The sequence below is a fragment of the Pinus tabuliformis genome, chromosome 1_2 (genome assembly GCF_031772625.1).
Source record: "Pinus tabuliformis cultivar Carrire ecotype Pingquan chromosome 1_2, CPIR1, whole genome shotgun sequence".
NCBI lineage: Eukaryota > Viridiplantae > Streptophyta > Pinopsida > Pinales > Pinaceae > Pinus > Pinus tabuliformis.
In genome coordinates, this window is record NC_142298.1 from 778300712 (window position 1) to 778318997 (window position 18286).

Genomic DNA, 18286 nt, shown 5'->3' on the forward strand with positions numbered 1-18286 from the left:
GCATAAACTCAGTCTTGTCTTGTGCACATTATAGACCTATTTGAGTATCATTCGGGATGTTTTTTCTGATTTTGACTGTATCGTGAATAGTATAGTATATCAGATTATTCTATAACTCTGATACCATATTAATTCTTTCCATTTCTTAAAAAAGGTAAATAAATGGTGACAATTTCAACTAAAAATTCACCACTATCAAGCCTCTCCTTCAACAAAAACTTCCCTTCAAGTTATCAGTTATAATGCTTTTTCTAATACAATCACTTGTTGAAAAATAGCTTTTTTTCTTATGGATTCATAATGAATAATGAATAAAATTGTTCCTAAAGTGTTGAACAAAAATTGCAATAGACCATATCAAAAAATTGAAGCACTAGCTTGTAGTCATAATGCTTCCCACAACTTAAAATAGAATAAAAGTAGGCAAAGATAAGATACATGTGTCCAAGTAAGTTGCTAATAGATAGGTAGTTCTTAGACTCATATTTCTAGGAAAGATAAATGTGAAAACACATAGCTAGGATTTTAAAAATAGGCTCTCTACTTATGACCAAGCATTATCACTAGTGCCCCATTGGAGCTAAGACTTTAAAAATAGGATCTCTGCTTAGGTTCAAGCTTAATGACCAATGCTCAATGTACCTATTGAAGAAAAAAAGATAACCAAATGTTTAATATTTAAAAAAATAAAATGTGATATTTCTCAATGCTCAGATTGTAACAATGATTTGTCATGCCAAACTCTGAACTTCAAATGGTTGATTGTACTTTACAACATTCACACTTAAAGGCCCTAAGGAATTGGATTTTCTACATTTTCTAGGGATACCCCATAATCGCACGAAAAAGAGTAATATGGAAGTTCTTGAATGGAGAGAAAAATGAAAACATAACTCACTTCAGAGTGTGCAATTATTAGCAGGATGTAGGGTATTGAGTTTTAAAAGTGTACCACTATAGCTCATTTCCCTGACAATAAGTCTCTAAATTCAAGCAAAACAAACAATAAATAAATCTCATTTGTTAGTTTCAATATTTTCATACTGCCATCAGTGATCAAAAATCCTCTTTTTATATCATATTAGGGTCCCATTCTAAATTTTTTGTCATTCCACCTAGGTCCTCATTCAAAAATTTACTCACTGATCGTAGCCCTAGATAAAATACCTCACTCTCCCTCAAATATCAATACTAGTTGGCCCACCTTCATCTCTTACTAAGCATACATCAATCATAAAAGATCATTTAGTCATGTCTTTATCTTGGTCAAGTCAACATGGAGTCTGGTCATTCAAGGTCTCATTAGGTTACTAGGCTTCATTTTCCAAGGTTCAATAATACTCCATTTCATCTCATAAGGTCAACAAAAGTGTTAGCGTGATTGAAATAATATTTCTTTATCATTTGAAAAAGATTTTTTTGTATGTAAAAATGGTTTTTGAAAGTTGTAATTTTGGTTTCAAAGTATGATTTTCATACCAAAGTGTAATTTTATTCAAAAAATAGATGTAATTTATTTTTATTTTTATGTAATTTAATGTTCACTATATGTACTAAGTATTGTTCCTAAGCTGCCAACTCAAAGCCTATATTCCAACTTCATCAAAGCAAAGTCGAATATCAAGAGTTCCAAACTCCAACATCATCAATCTAAAAAGAAGAAAATCAAAGTGTAAAGGCTAATTAGAAAAGTTTTCAAAAGTGAATTGAAACATTAGAAAGTGGGTTTTAAAATAAAAAAAAATAAAATTCACTCAAGTATAAGAGCCTTCATAGCATCAAATTCAACTTCATTTGTCTCCTACTATCGTTGAGAAAACTTCAAGAGTGCATTTTTCAAGTTCCTGGGCGAAAATTGCAAAAAACGGAGCAGGTGCTATGTGTTTTCCAAAGGAAGGGCGCACTTCCTTTGGGCATTGCACACTTCCTTCTAGCGCTACACGCTTCCTTCTGGTGCTACACACTTTCCAAAGGGAGGGCACACTTCCTTGTGGCGCTGCTCACATGCGTAAAAAAGCCAGAAGCACTTCTAGACTTCACCAAATTTCCTCCAAAGCTTCAACAATGTTGTCTTCAACCTCCAGCATGTGAGTGACAGATAAATATAACATTCTCCTTCCTCCTACAGTCATTTCTTATGGTGTTTTGAAAGTTTCATTAAATATTTGGTGTTTTACTCATTTAAAACCCTAGTATCTCCCTCAAAGCACCATTTCACTCTCAATTCCCAAATTGCATTCCCCTATAGTTTCACACCATCTCCCTCAATTTCCTTTTCCCGTTACTTATTCCTAGAAACCACATTCCACCAACATCATACCTCCCTAGGGTTTTGACATTAAAACACCATGGCAGAAGAAGAAAACAAACCGTATAGTGAGGGAGAAGAAACAAAGGAGAAGAGACCACACAAAGGTGGGAGAGTACCCAGATATGAGCCAACAAATATCAGGGGACTCTTGGTGTCTCCCATGGCTGTGAAATGTTTTAAAAATATTGGTTGTTATGAGTTTTGTGAGCAAATTCAAAAGGTCGAACACCATGCCATGTTGACTAGAATTTTCATATCTAACCTCCATAACAACCAAGTTACTCTAGATGGTGTCACTTTTATTATATCCACTGCCATTATACCAGCTTCCACCGGGATCCCAAATTTTGGGGAGAAATAGTTCAAGAAAGTTTAATTGGAGAAACATTACTATGAGCCTTTCATAAAACCAAGGTACATGAACGAGAAAAAGAGGCTTTTTCCTTTTTCTTACCTCCTAGACAGATATGCCCCAATGATGAATACTATCATGAAATACTTTTCATGTGAAAGTAGATTTTCTAGACTTTATTCCTATCACATCCATCTCTTAATGAATTTCACTAGGGTAATTATGCTCAACATACCCTACTACCTTTTCCGAAGCATTGATAAGATGTCATTTATTGTCCAGAAAAAAGAGTATGAACATCAAATGAAAATTCTTTTTCATCATTCCCTCATCAAAATCATAGTCCTTTATCATCTAAGTGAACTGAACATTGCATGGAGTACCTTCATAGCCAATCCCATATTCATTGATCCATCTATTCAGAATGTTTAAAATATGCCTTCATCATCTCATCCTTCCACATCCATCCCTCCATCCCAGCCCACAAATCATGCATCATCATCATATTAGTCTCCTTCACCATCACCATTACAAGAGCACATTGAGTCACCTAGCACAAATAAGATTAGTGAGGCAGAACAAATTAAGCAGGTTGAGGTAATCAAGCCTAAAAGGGTATATTTGGGCACATTGGCACACACTTATCAGAGAGGCCATAGGCATGTGTTTGCCCCACATATTGTGGGAGGGGCCTTTCTTTCTTCACCAACAAAGAAGGTACACAAAGGCAAAGAAAATATGACAAGGACAAAGATTCAACATGAGGACTTCCATGAGACAGAGAAAGACTTTGACCTGATTGACCTAGATGAGCATGATGACAATGAGGACACTAGCATTATCATCAAGGAAAAATATGCACTTATCAGGGAGCTCCAGACCAACTTAGAGATGTCCAAATATATTATTTCATGTTATGAGCAAGAAAACCAGCAGCTTGAAGCCAAACATGATGTCATGGAGATTCATCTCATCAAGGAAAAAAGAGAAGAAATGAAAGCCAAGACATTGCTTGATGAGGCCTATGATAGGTATGGTGAACATGAACAAGAGAAAGAACCAAAAAGTAGACCTAGGACTAGAGGGCTGAAAAGAGCTCTAGAACTAGAGAGACAAAAGGAGGCTGAGCTTGCAAACTAGTTGACATGGAATGAGTAGTTTTCCATCATGATTAATGAGAACTGGGAGCATTGGCTTAAAAAGGTAGACCAACATTTAGAGAATCTTCTAGACAAGGCCAATCAACAAAATGACATTCAAAGAAAGATGGAAAAACACTATGCCAAAAGAGAAAGAAATGCAAGCGCAAAGCTCAAGGCAACAAATGCAAAGATTGAAGCCCTAACTCACTGAGAAGAGAAAAAGAAACTTGATATACTTGCAGAGGCTTCACTCCAAGCCTATCCACAGCATCATCAGCTAGTTCACCAATTTTGAAGCATTTTGGCTCGTTTTTGCAATTTCTATCATTTTTTGTGTGTTCTTAGGCAGTGTTATATCAGCAACATGGTCAAACGTGCACATTTTTGGGGCATTTTTTTAGAAAATGGAGACCACCACTTGATGCGAAATGACAAATACATCTAAGAAAACCACTTTTCTAGCCTTATTTTGCAAAACTAGTAGGTGAAAAGGGCAAAAAACAAGCAAAAAATCATGTTTCTGCCTCAATTTTGGCCTAGGCGCTACGCACAGAGCAGCTTTGGGAGAATGAAGTTTTGAGGGGACAAATCACCTTCATTTTGCAAATTGGAGGCATATTTAGAAATTAGACTTGAAGGGCTTTACAATCAGCTACCCTATGCTAAATTTGGACAACGGGAAGGCAGTCAAAATCAACCTGCAAGATGGACGGTGCACTTGACACTATGAGGGTGCACTTGATAGAAAAATGGCGCACTTGACCATTTCTTGATATTTTTTAATTTTCACTATAATTTTGACTTTTATTTCAGAAAATGATGTTTTCACCTATGTAATTAAGGATGGTAAATGTAATAATGATGTGGATAAATTACCTAGGGATAGATTCATCAGGTAAAAGTATCATCAAGTCAAATGAATCAGCTCTAATGTAATTAGGGAGGAATCACTCAGAGCTCCTTACACTCTAGGTATCAATTCAAATTTCTATGGATCTCTTCCTCAACTAAGGGATTCAACCCCTAAGGATGAGAGAAGGTTATTTTGATGTCTATATCTTCCCTTTCTTCACTTTTTTCAGAGGTTGGACTTAGTCAGATGCTGTTAGATTGATCAGAGACACTATTGTATCAGAATTTGGCCAGTTTTAACATGTGAGTTGTAGCTATTTCTTTGAGATACACGTGGCATGAATCTTTAGCACTATTTCTTCTCTATTATCATTTGTATGAAATTTTTGTACGTTCATAAGCCAGTTCATATCTGTTATATGATAATTTTGAAGTTAATAGGCATAATACATGTTTGGTCATGCTTTGTTTTGGGACAATTATCCTAATTTGTCCATTTTTTCTTCAATTTAGGAAGAATACATCCCCTATGCTCTTCCTAACTCCTCATCAGTCTTAAGCCATCTCACAAAATCACCTTTTAAGTGTTAAGCCTTCTGCCTACCTTGCCCCTTTGAATGTCTACAATCATATCTTACTTTCCCTAACCTACCCTCTTTGACCTAATATCCTCATCCAGCAATAACCCAATCAAACCAAATCAAAACAACCTCTACACTTTATGCCTTGCCTAAAAGCCTAATCCATACAACCCTCTGGGATGTGATTCTTTCAAGAGAGCCCTCTCCGACTTGGTAGGGCTAGCTACTGAGTCAAAAGATTGGTATGTGGTTACCTCAGATGGACTCTTCCTCGGCCTTTGAGATCTAGAGGAGTGATAACACCATTGATAATACCTCAACCACCAGCCATCTATTTACTGTGAATCCATCATTGATAACAATAATGCAGGAGTAACCTGCAAATGCAATGGGGGAAAGGAAACTTCTTCTTTTTGTCAAAGCATAAAACATAAGTCCTATAAATGCAAAAATAACCTGCTGATGCCTAACCCATAGGTCTCAAACCCTACAAATAATCACAGGGCCTTCAACATATCATGATCCATTCTTATGGTTTTTGACCCACCTTCCTGTAAAGTGAGTACCTTAATTACCCCATTATCCACTAGTAATGGGTACCTGCACAATCGTGCACTTAAAACAATGGATTATTGCTTAAATCAACTAAAAATCATATATCCTTGGTGAATTTCTCACTACCTTCTAAGAGAAATGGAACTTTTCTATTAACTCCTCCAATCTCGAGAGAATCTGTCTATGCTTTAAGCATAAATGCATTTTTTATAGCAACATAGGTTATTAAATAAGTTATTTGGATGGAACAATGGATTTTAGGTTGAATCTACACATCAACCATGTACAAAGGGGGTATTTAAGAAGAGAAACAACAAATCAAGCAACATGAAGGAGTCAAAGGTTTATGACTTTGAAATGGAGGAGTTTTGGGTGGTTGTTGCTTTGTCTATTTCCATGGAAATGGATAGAAAGGATGTTCAATAGAAAGCAAGAATGACCTAGATACACCAACAATGATTGTGAGAATAGATTATGGGACTAGTGACAAGGATAATTTTGTGGTTTACTCTTTTCCTCACCAGACTTGGATATTTTCCTCACCAGATTGGCGGTCGACTAGAGGTCATCACATAGAATGATTACTAGGTAGTGGAGAATGAAGCAAATGGGCTTGGTGGTAGAATATCCAATGCGGGGATAGAGGGTCATTTTTTCCTGATGAGAAAATATAAAGGTAGGAAGGGTCATAGATCCCAAACATGGCAGGACTGAGTTGGTAGTAGAGGAATTACATTGGTTGTGTCTAAAATTAGTTCCAACAAGTTTAAGATGGCATAGGTATATTATTCAAACTAACTATGATACCACTACTAAAAACACACACTAAATAATAGACCAATTTGATAAATTGTGTGACACATTCTATTCACAAGAATACATATTAATACAATTTTATTAACCTTTGGTTTTTATCTTCCTAGAGATTTCTTGGACTTCTCATAGTTGTTGGCATTCACATGAGAAATTTCTCCTTACTCCCAAGTGAATAAGAAAGTTTGCATAACCCAAGAGGATTATGCTTCCAACAAACATGATAACTAAATGTAGATATAGAGAGAACAAATTTCTTAAGGTGTAATTTTTTTATCATTTAATATGAAGGAATTACTAAATATCATGGAATCAAATGTTTTAAAAATTACGCTTTAAATATTTTAATCTCTTTTATTTGAATTTAAGATGAATTGACATTGATAATATCAAATTGAAACATAATTGAATATTTGAAAACATACAAAAAAAAATTATTATGTAGCTAGGCGTGTCGATTTTGGAATGAAGCTTCCATAATTTTAATTTACTATCAATAATTATTAGGTGGATAGTAGGGATTTAATCTCCATTGAATATTCTAGAATATCCTTATTAATAGTCACAAATTAAAGGTTGACATTTATGTCCAAAGAAGTATGTCATTTTTTCCATTTTAAACAAATTGATTAATTAAAAAAATGGCACATGAACAATTGTCATATGAAATAAATAATATTTTTTTGGGCATGTGTTTGATAAGCCATGGTATTGGCTCATGGTACTGTAATAAAGCATATTTATATGTTAAGAATCTCCATGATAAGCTGGACTTCAATATCCATCATTAAGAATCTTGCTACATTTTTTAAAATGTATATATCTTTAACTCATATATTAATTATTTTTAATTCTTAATAATACTAAGGCAATGTTATAATTTAGTTAATTTTTATGATTTTTTTAATTGCATGAAGAGGATTATTTTTGTAATTAATAATAATAATAAGATAATGTTATAATTTAGTTATTTTTTATGAATTTTTTTAATTGCATCAAGAGGGGCTCTCCGGTCCAATATCGTAGGGATGTTGTAATGTCAACATAAACAATTTGACTTTTTGACTTGGTTAATTTAAATAGAATAAAATAAAAAGAGATCTTAAAATTATATAGAAAAAATTAGTAGTTACAATTTTAACTATAAAATTATAAAGTTAAATTAAACTATAAAATTATGGTGATTTACATGATATTGCATGGCCCATGCTATTTGTTATGATGAAGTATATTTAAAGGCTTGAGGGATCCTTTATGGAATGAAAGAGTGCCAACTTACATCCATCTTAGCTGTTGACTTGATCCCTACTTGGTAGATCTAGATTTAAAATGGATTTAGGTTGATCATAACAAGTGAGATATGAAATAAATGTTTTGGTGCCTATCATGGATTGATCTCTATTAACATTTCCAAGTCATTTAATTTCTATAACTGCACTAGCTATATACATTTTCTAAATAAATAAAAAATTAAATTAAAATATTTGGAATAATAAATATTAAAACTAACAAAAAATGATTTAGTTTTCATATATATCTACAGGGATAGTCTAATTTATAGATGAAATGACATTTTTCAAAGCATTATTCTAATTAATTTTAATCAAAATCTCATAGATATTTTTAAAAATTTGAGTTTAAGTTGTTTAATATGTAAAGTTGGAGTACCCTAGAAGTTTTTTTGGGTGTTGAATCCACTTATACATTGAGTTCTTTTTTTTGAAATACAAACAATCAAAATCTTCCTTGAGATTGTATCACCATATTTCAGTGAAAAATCATTTCATCTATAAGTTAGACTACCACTATATATATAAAGATATTTAATTTATCAAATTTTGATTTAACAACATAAACTAATATATTTTAGAAAATTAACTATTATCATAAATAATTTATGAAGAAAACGGTGATGTAAAAATGAAATGTGCAACGATCAGAGTGAACACTTCACCCATTATTAAAAATAAGAAATAATAAGTATTAATATGTATTTGACTAATTCCTCACCGATGTCAACGCGTGTTTAAATAATTTCTCACTCGTATCAACAATTGTTTCATGAAAATAGAATAAGACAAATTGAAATCCATGTTAATTAAATATTAACTAATTTATAGATTTTTTATCTTGAAAATGTAAATATTTAAAATAAAATTTATACCGATCAAATTAAAAGAAATAGAAATAAAATATGAAAAAATATAAAATAAAAAATAGCTTTTTTTGTTTTTCACATTTATAAATTTTTATTTTATAATAAAAAATTTGTCAAATTTTGTTTATTATTACTAATTTCTAATAACTTATTTTTGAGATATTCTATATATTTTTTTTATTATTGTACTAAGAGATATTTATAGTCTAATGTAAGTTGTGAAAAAGGGCTTTGGAAAAGGCCAAAAGAAATGTTGGAAGAAAGAGTATGTATTTTTTGTTTTTTCAGAAAAGTTGAAATAGAAAATCGTTTTATTTTAGAATGAGACCTTCCAAGACAACAAGGAAAGTTATGCAGATATTTTGGTACCTAGCTCTTGGGATAATATATTCAGTCAGGGGTTTGTCGAGAAGCTTGGGTGCGGAGGTGCTTATTGTGAAGCTTCACAGGAAAGGGCCAAATACAAGAGCCATATGGAGAAGCAATTTGCCCCATAAACTATCTTTGACCTGGTGAATGTTAAAATAATTTCTTTCTTTCTATAAAATAAGATTTATAGTTGTAAATATTTGTAAAATTTAACATTTAACATTAAAAAAAATTAACATAATATTAACTTTAATTAAAAATTTAGTAATTAATGATATCTACCTTACGAGATATAATTATGTATAAATACTAGCAATTGTCCCAAAAGGTACAAAGAGAGGCCGATAGGATTAGTGAAAGGAAGAAAGTTTTATAGATAGTCAAGCATATATAAAGGTATGTAGTGACGAAGGCAATAACCACGTTGACCATCCTGTACCAGTACATTTGATATTAGAAGAACAAAACCAAAACCAAACCATTCATATTAATATAGTAAGTGTAGAACGCGTTCATACTTAAAGCTCAATAGGTTCAATAGATTATTGGCAGCACTGTTTTTTTCTAAATAAAAAGTAAATTACAACGTTGTACATGGTAAATGAAAAGTGGAGAAATTTGTGATTTGCAAATGTTAAAACAAATCACTTACATTACTGGTTGACAGTAGAAGTAAAACATTAACATTATTAAAATTTTGAAACCGATTTTAAATTCATGTATTGTATTTTTCAAAGTATTTTGTTTTACATACTTAAGTCCTCAAATATAGTGGTTTTAGATTCCATTTTGGCAAACCCACCATTCAAAACACTATGTATTTCTTTGGCCCTCAAAGCAAGCTTTTAGCACTTATTAATCTATGCTCTGTCCAAGATACAATTCAAACTTTCATTTTCAAGCATTTTAAGAGGCAAAACAGTGCAAATATTTTAAATGTTCTATTTACTTGTCTGAATTTCTACAAATAAAATATATATGATTGTTTTGATAAGATTGGAATTGATGGTTCCTTTGTCTAATTTGTGTAACAATTCTTTTCATGTTGTGCACTGTTTTGATCCTGATGTTCTGGGCTGTAAATAGCATCTTTTTGTATTTGGTCAATGAGGTTTTTAAAAGAATAGAAACAAACGCAGGGCTTTATGACAGAGGGGAGCTGCTTCTGTAGCAGTAAAAAGTGATGAAAAATCAGAAGTGGTTACAGAATATGTTGTGGGTATATCAGGGATGAAGTGGGTCTGGTCTGATTGGAGTTCAAGTCCACTGAAGTATGTAGTAATTTGGGGTGATGCAATCAGAATGAGCTTGATGGGATTGCAATACATGAAAGGTCAAATAAACATCAGAAAAAAACAACCCATTAACATTAGAAATAAAAAAAAATAAGCAGGAGCACAACAACCAAATTCTTATTCATTGAAATTAATTGAGGCATTCTCTTCCATAAAGCTTATCCCCAGTCTATTCTATGCTTCCTTACATCAAGATTAGATTTCAAGCTTGAACCCCTTTAAATGGGAGCTTAATCCATCTTCATCCTTATCTATAAATGTTTATTATAATTTTTAATTTCTTCCTATTGTCTAGATTTTTCTCCCCATTATTATCTAGAATTATGTCTACAGCTTAATCCCAGTCATGAGTAGATATTTTAATCCATAAAATTTTATTATTATGTAGAACTCTACCTCGAATTATATTATCCATACATAAATATTACTGTCTATAAGTTTTCTAATACTATCTAAACGCCTTTAATGCCTAATTCTCAAATCCCTCCAGGAACGTGTTCTCCTGTGTGCTAATATGATCAATTTGAAACACTTGATACCATCAGTATTCGGATTACTTGGATTTGCAGCGCTGAGATTAATGGTACACTGATGGTTCTCCTACATGTAGAATCAAATTACATATTTGGAAAGTTTCAACATAATTTTACCTTGACATGCAGGTAGTAGCCTGGCATTTCTTACAAAGGAGTAAAAATATTTGAATTTTGAAGGTTCGGATGAGTAATATTCCAGGTTCATTGAGAAGGCAAAGTATTTGGAGTCCTTCTGATGGCCAAGATGGGCAGTGAAATGTTTGAGCTTCTGCCGAAGAATTTTCTTATTTATTGTAAAATATTCAAAGCCCTTTTGGCAATGTAAAGGTATCTGGTTTTCAGTTCTTCTACGACATAGTATCTGAAGTGCAGATGGAAAATGGGAAATGCCCATTAACAAAAAAATGATTCAAATGCCTTCAACTGTCTATAGGCATACTATTTCAACTATAGTTTTTTGAGGGTGGAGGAATTCCAATCAGTAAATTCACTGCAGCATTGAAATCTGTTAATAGTTAAATTCCAATTCATGGGCCAGGCATTTGAAGCCCTCTTGACAGGTAAAATGCTTTTGGGGAAACTGCCTTTTTAAGCACTTTTGAGGGATTCTTCCTTTCCACTAGAGAAATATTCAAAGTAAGGTCGGCCCCGTAATATTATTTACTTGGTTTATGTCAACATTTACCATTGCGTGTATCTCGGTAACCATAACCAGATGGAAATAAGGTAGGGCCCGTTGTTGTATGGTGCGATTAGAAAGTCAAATTATAATATTCTTAAACCAATACTTATTGTATTCTTATGTGATGTTTAATAAAATACAATTAATTTTGTGATCTATAAATAATTTTGTAACTATTTTTATTTAAACATTAATATTAATAATAATAATAATAATAATAAATGGGTTTTCCATTGATTGAAAACCTCAACTTCCCATCATTTATCATAACCCCTTGTTCAGTATTAATTCTTAGAAGATCACACATGTTGCTTTCGTCTCACTTGCAGTGTCTGCATTCTCCACATTCTCCAGTAAATAAGGGAAGCACACTCTCACCCTCCTTGAGGTCAGTCACCCCTTCTCCAACACTCTCAACAACTCTGTGTCAAGCAACAGATCTATAGTTAATGACCAATGCAATGCATTGCATTTTTGCAAAAAGGAAATGAAATGCAAAAAAACAGGGTGATATTGCATCGCCAATTTGGATTACTCCTTTGGCTCATTAATGGAAGGAGATTAATCTGCAGAGGATCATGCAAAATTTGGTAATTGGATGTGCACGTGTTCAATATTGATTATGCAAGAAAGCAGGATTGGGTTTTGTAATTTGTCAATTACTTTCTTTGGTTGGAGTTTTGATTATAGTTTAAAATTTGGTATTTCCCTAGTGACTGCAATGTGTAACTATGTGATGATACTCGAGCATCTGCGCTCTTCAGTATTGCTCTGCAATAGTTAGAGCTAAGGTTTTCCAGAGATTAAAGTAAGTCTCACTACTTATTTAGAACGGCGATTGAGATTCAACGGCCCAGTTTCAAATGTGATCTACATTATCAATTTAGTATTTCATAATCGGCATGGCCAAACTGTCTATTTTGATTTTCGCAAATTCAATTTCAAAAAAAGATCTCCTGCACCCTAGACTGTAAAGCTCCTCACTTCTCTTGACCCAAATACAAAACTCAATTGATTTTTATAAGTCTATAAGTGCATGCTTCAGTCCAAAAATTGGCTCCAAACAGCTCATACAATATAATAAAATATGGTTATACAGATCTGTGCAGGTGTCAAGTGAATGAAAGAAAATTTACCACAGATTTGTCCATACTAGGGCACTGGAGGGGTTTTGTACCTAGCAATGTGCATACTGAATATGTGCTCAGAATTATCCCACAACTAAATGTCTGTTCATCCTCAACTCTTTAGGGCCCAACATGTGCCAAAAGGAACAATCTCAAAAGATTGCATGTCAGCCAAAAATGGCTTGACTTAAAATATAACAAGAGAACAGATACAATTGACATTGAAGCATCTCCATCCAAATACCACAACTGTAGTTGAATCAAGTGTGTTTCTTATAGTGGAGAAAACAAGGGATCTATCATGAATCAAATTGTGTTCTTATAGTAGAAAAAACAAGGGATCTATCATGAATCAAATTGTGTTCTTATAGTAGAAAAAACAAGGGATCTATCTTATTTGTGAAAAGCACTCACCATAATCCCCAACTTTCTGACAGAATTAAGTCTTCTCGTTTCATGACACATGTACACACTTGGCTCACAAAAGTTTGAATGATCCATAGTAATCTATATCTACCAGAAACAGTTGCAAAAATGAAAAATCATCCTGACGTCACTTGTAATCCTAGACTCTGACTGTATTTGTAACTATCACATGCCACGTACCAACACTAATTCTGAAGGGTTCACCCATAATAGTAATACTTTAGGTGACATCACGTAATTACAGAAAACCATCTTTAAGCATCTTGAACCCAAATGTCTATAGGTCTTGTGTGAATTTCATGATAGGTGCAACAAAATATATAAGAGTTCAATTTTGCAACAGTTAACGGAGGTTTTGCAATTTTTATTTAGGTAATGGAGGATTTTGCAATTTTTATTCAGGTGTAAGCAAGACTAATATGATTTCACTAAATTAGACAAGAACAACAAATCTTTTTGCTTATGACTGCTTTCAGATTAGCATTTACGAATGCGGTCTCCATTGAGCTATTAAAATAATAATAATAAATAAATAAATCATTATTTTTCCTTTTTTTACTATGAAATTATATTGTGAAAAATTTCATAATGCAAATTTTGTTAGCTATTAAAGCAACTCCAACTTGGATCCACACAGAGTCGAACATCACCAACTCAAGCTGCCTTCTATAGGAAATGATACACGAGAGCAAATTCGGATATTTTGGCAAGGAGAACTGTCAGCAGTTTTCTACTTTGAACTCCAGCATGACAGACTGTTCCACACTTGATTCAAGCAGTCCACGTTCAGAAGATTTTCAGACCCCAAAATCAGAAGATATGGGTCCATGTCAAGACCCCAACTACACAGAGTCAAGAGAGTATTATGTACTTCATGGAAATTGAGTACCCCTTAGGTTAGCAGAAGCTGGGAACAGTTCCCTCTAAGCAGGGAGAAAATGATGAGAACTTGCACCTAGCTTTATGCTTTTCGCCTTTAGCTTTAATTCTAACAACTTCAAGATGACTTGTTACGCATGCACTATAGACTCATCTTCCCAAAATGTTATACGCTTTGTAGTGTGCATATAGATTTTATTCACATGTAATGAAAAGTGCACAGCACATGCATAATTGTGCCTACTTTTTGTGTGGCCTCTGATGCCCTGTGCATTTCTGCCCATGAGCACACATCACTTGATAATCAAATCAACCACCTAAAGGGCATAAAAGGTAATGAAATTATATATGGCAAGCTTGTGACGTCTAAAAGACAAAGAACACAACATTAAAAATCGCTCTACTTCAGTGATGGAAACAAAGCTCTGCCGCTGATGAGAAATAACAATAAGCAACAACATCATAAGGGTAAATTACTGTCAACATATTCACAGAACTTTAAAGACTTGAGACAGAAAAAAATAGAAAAGTGAAATTGGAGGTTTATATGCCATTCCTATTGCACTGTCATCAAATAAGAAAGGAAGCGTTTCTTAGAGGATATCTATATCCAGATTCCAAACAAGACACACACGAGAATCAAGCATCAAGAATCTGTTTTCTTACCTTGTGGAATCGAGGGACAATTGACCTATTTTCATTGCAATATTTATCTCGCGAATCGTGATCACTGGACGGTTGGTTTTCTCCACCAAACCTGCCAGTATCTTCTTTATCAAAATCCTGATATCTACATCCAGTTAAATTTGAGAAGTGTTTTCCTTGCCGCCTTCTTTCAATCCTAGACCTCTGGTTTCCATCAGAAAGAGCAACCCCGTGGAATTGTCTTTGAGATTTTTCCATTTGTGATGCTGGAACAGAATGCAAATTGCTCCCAGAAGAGGAACGGGGATTTTCCAGTTCAGAGGTAACTGGTTGACTGCAAGATGCATCATCAGATATCCTACTAAGGATATGCTTTTTCAAGTCGTCATTAAATTTGCAGTGACCAAATTCATTCACCTCCAAAGCAGATAAATGATCAGTAATGGTTGAGAATGAATCAGAAACACCAGATTGCTTTTGATCCTTGGTTTGTGACTCTTTCATATCCCATTCTTGCTCAATTTCCCCGCATTTCTCAAAGTCATCCCGATGCCTGTATATACCTCTTCCTCGAGATTTCAAAGAGTGATTCCCCATGCCCTCTCCATTTGCAATAACTTCCACTGACTGTTTGCCCGTTTCCCTGGCATGCCTTTCTTTGATCACCCGTTGTGCTGTTCCATTTCTGATGTCATCCTTTCCAATTATATCTGATTGGCCATGTCTGATGCGCCGGGCAATACTTTGGTTACTGTTCCTTTCGATTTGCACATAGGATTTAATTTCTGGTCCCTTTTTCCTGTCATCTGTATCAAATGTATTTGCAATGCGAGAAGTAGATTTTTGGTTGCGCACAGCATTTCTACTTTCTTGATCCAAACCTCTTTTATCCTTTATAATCACTTGCTCAGAAGATGGAGTGGATGCTCCTCTCGAAACTCTGGGCTGATCAACTAATCGATTTGATGGATGTCCTTTCCAAGGCAGTCCTTCCTCTGGAACTGTTTTATTTCCTGAGACTTGTTTACTTGAGGAAGGCCTACAAGGAAACCGCACAGCACCTTTACCCTGTAGGTTGCATGGAAGCTCGGCATTGTTAAGGAAAATATTTCCTGATTGCAACTCTAACATCTTTTCACTGCGATCACGTTCAGACTGGCATACCACTGAGCCAAACATCAAGTTTCCATCTCTGCTGAATGGCTCTTCAGCTACAGCTGACCATGATTGACAGGGCACTGATCCAGTTTGACAAGATGAATTTTGGTTTTCATTCACAGGAAGATAGCAAGCATTTGAGCTTCCCCCAACGCACTTTTGGTTCCTATTCAGAGCAAAATCCCCAACATTTAGGTTTGCACTCCCAACACACTTTTGGCTTACAATTTCATTCATAGTAGCATTGCCTCCTGTACTATTAAGCTTATGATGTGCACCAAAACTGCCCAGCAAAAAACCGTTTTCTTCAGAAAGCCCTTGCAGGTGTTGGAAAAGGTCAGCCCCGTTCCCATACGACTGCGGCCAATGTTTCTGCTGGTGCAAAACATCACCAGTGAATGTGGGCCCATGATGATGATGATTCGCTACCCCCTTACTGCCACTGAACACTAGCCGAGGCTGCGATTGGGGCTGGGGCTGAGGATCATGAGACCAAGTTGGTGGTTGTCCTCCGCTCTCACCTCCTGCCCCCAGTGGCGGCCTCAGCGAACTCAGTGTCATCCAAGGAGCCTCGAGCACCCGGGAGATACCCAAATGGTCATTCTCATTGAAAGGGGAACCGGAAGATGCCCCTCCACCATCACCGCCACCAGGGCTAACAAACGAACAAGGCTCAGGAAAGGATTTATCATAGGGCTTTTGAATCTGAAAACCGCCCGCAGGAAAGACTGGATGATAAGGACTCGCTGACTGGGGTTGAGGTTGGGGTTGGGGTTGGGGCTGGAGTTGGGTTGGTGGCCTGTGCAGCAGCGATGGATCAAAGGAACACGGCAATGGCGATGGCAATGGATGACGGGCCCAAGGCGATGGAGCATCTGTCTCGCTAACAAAATTAACATTGGCATCGTCGTGATTAACATGGCGGTAATCCACAGCAGTCGCTGGTGATGAATGTAAGTGCAGCCAACCATGTGGATGTGGATGTGGAAGTGGACTTGGACTTTGAAGATGATGATGGTACCCCTGTGCTATGACTTCTTCCCCGCGGAAACGATGGCTAGGGCCTAATGCTGCAACTGCTGGATCCTTTAGCTGCCATGGCTCTTCATCGGCTGATGATGAAGAACCGGCGATGGCTTCTTGTTTCCTCCTCCTTTTATCGGTAGAATCTCCTTCTCCGCCTCCATTGTTTGCTTGATTATTGCCTTTTCGAAGTAAGTGCAGAAGAAATTCACCGTCTGTCAGCGCAGAAGAAGGCGATGAATGAGCAGCAGAAGCATGATCGCCTGTAATGGCAGGGGATGCCTTTGATTTTGGCTTCTCCTTCTCCATTCCTCCTCCACGAGCTGCGATACCCTCGTCACAAGTAATCGCTGTGGGTAGCGCAAGTTATCAGTGAAGAGGTAACAGACTCTGTTCTCAAAATACATATATCCCTATGATAACTTCTAGTTTCATTTGGGCAAAATACCAAATGGTATTCAGATTTAACTCAGCTGTTATTTACACCTAAGTTGATCTTATATCTTGTTACATTAACAGCATTGATTATCTACACCTGCGGCACAACTACAGTGAAAGAAGGCTTTCAAATAGATTAAAAATCAAGCTGAGAATCATTCAAACTTCAACTCAGACATCAATTTACATCATAACCAAAAGTAAAAAGGCTTTTACTAATAGATTCATTACATCATAACCAAAAGTAAAAAGGCTTTTACTAATAGATTCATTTTGAAACGGGGCATTGTCTAACAAATTAGGTTTTAATCCATTTTTTTTTCCAGGAAAAGGTGAAATATAATAATAATAAGACTGAAGACCGCAGCGTAAATACAGTTAAGGAAGCAGCTGATGCAATTAAACCACGAGCTTATCCATGGCTACATGTTTTTGTTTTAGTGAAACATCTTTGAAGAAATAAACTATAGTATTGAACAATCTTACCTTTTTCATGCCAGAAACGCTGTCATCCGTCCACTTCCCGTCATCCTCCACTGATGCAGGATAGGAACCAGCTTCCGAATCATCGCTGTCGCCCGAACGATCTTTGAATGTTCCCGCCGGCTTCTTGTAAGGTGATTCAACTGGACTTCGATTACTCCTTCTCTTAAAGCCCTGTTTATCCTTTAAAGCACCCCCAGCCATATTCGAATCAATGTTGGGCATCAGGGCGAAAAGGGGTTTGCTTGTCACTTTTGAACCCTTATTGCGCTCAGCATTAACCTCGGCAACTCCGTTATCGCTACCATCGGCCAAGGGATCCCCTTCAAACTGATCAACATTTGTCATATTTTCACTCTGCTTGTTCATACAGATACCTTGAACATCAACCGGTGGAATCTCAGCTTGAACGTCCCTAGGGACTTGATCATTGCTCTGATTAAACCATGTCTGGGTAATTT

At 35.3% G+C, this 18286-nt stretch overlaps 1 protein-coding gene across 3 annotated transcripts; it reads right to left on the reverse strand.

The window, feature by feature from the left end:
* Positions 1-9475: 9475 nt before the first annotated feature.
* Positions 9476-17969, reverse strand: LOC149208173 (uncharacterized). 3 transcript variants are annotated; one of them, XM_089395946.1, is made up of 3 exons: positions 17829-17969; positions 14745-17254; positions 9476-9566 (listed from the first exon to the last, which is right to left on the reverse strand). In XM_089395946.1, exons 2-3 carry the CDS (start codon positions 17211-17213, stop codon positions 9504-9506), a joined length of 2532 nt encoding a protein of 843 aa, XP_089252072.1. In that variant the 5' UTR covers positions 17214-17254; positions 17829-17969; the 3' UTR covers positions 9476-9503. The 3 variants fall into 3 exon arrangements, with proteins under 3 accessions (XP_089252072.1, XP_089252074.1, XP_089252073.1); XM_089395948.1 differs by lacking the exon at positions 9476-9566 and adding an exon at positions 11943-12068; XM_089395947.1 differs by lacking the exon at positions 9476-9566 and adding an exon at positions 13874-14395.
* Positions 17970-18286: the final 317 nt, after the last annotated feature.

Excerpts from the sequence above, each read along its gene's own strand:
- LOC149208173 (XM_089395946.1), bottom strand. The coding sequence starts at position 17,213 with ATGGAGAAGGAGAAGCCAAAATCAAAGGCATCCCCTGCCATTACAGGC. Across the intron at positions 9,567-14,744 it reads TTGTCCCTCGATTCCACAAG|GATGGTCAACGTGGTTATTG; the intron begins GTAAGAAAACAG and ends GTACTGGTACAG.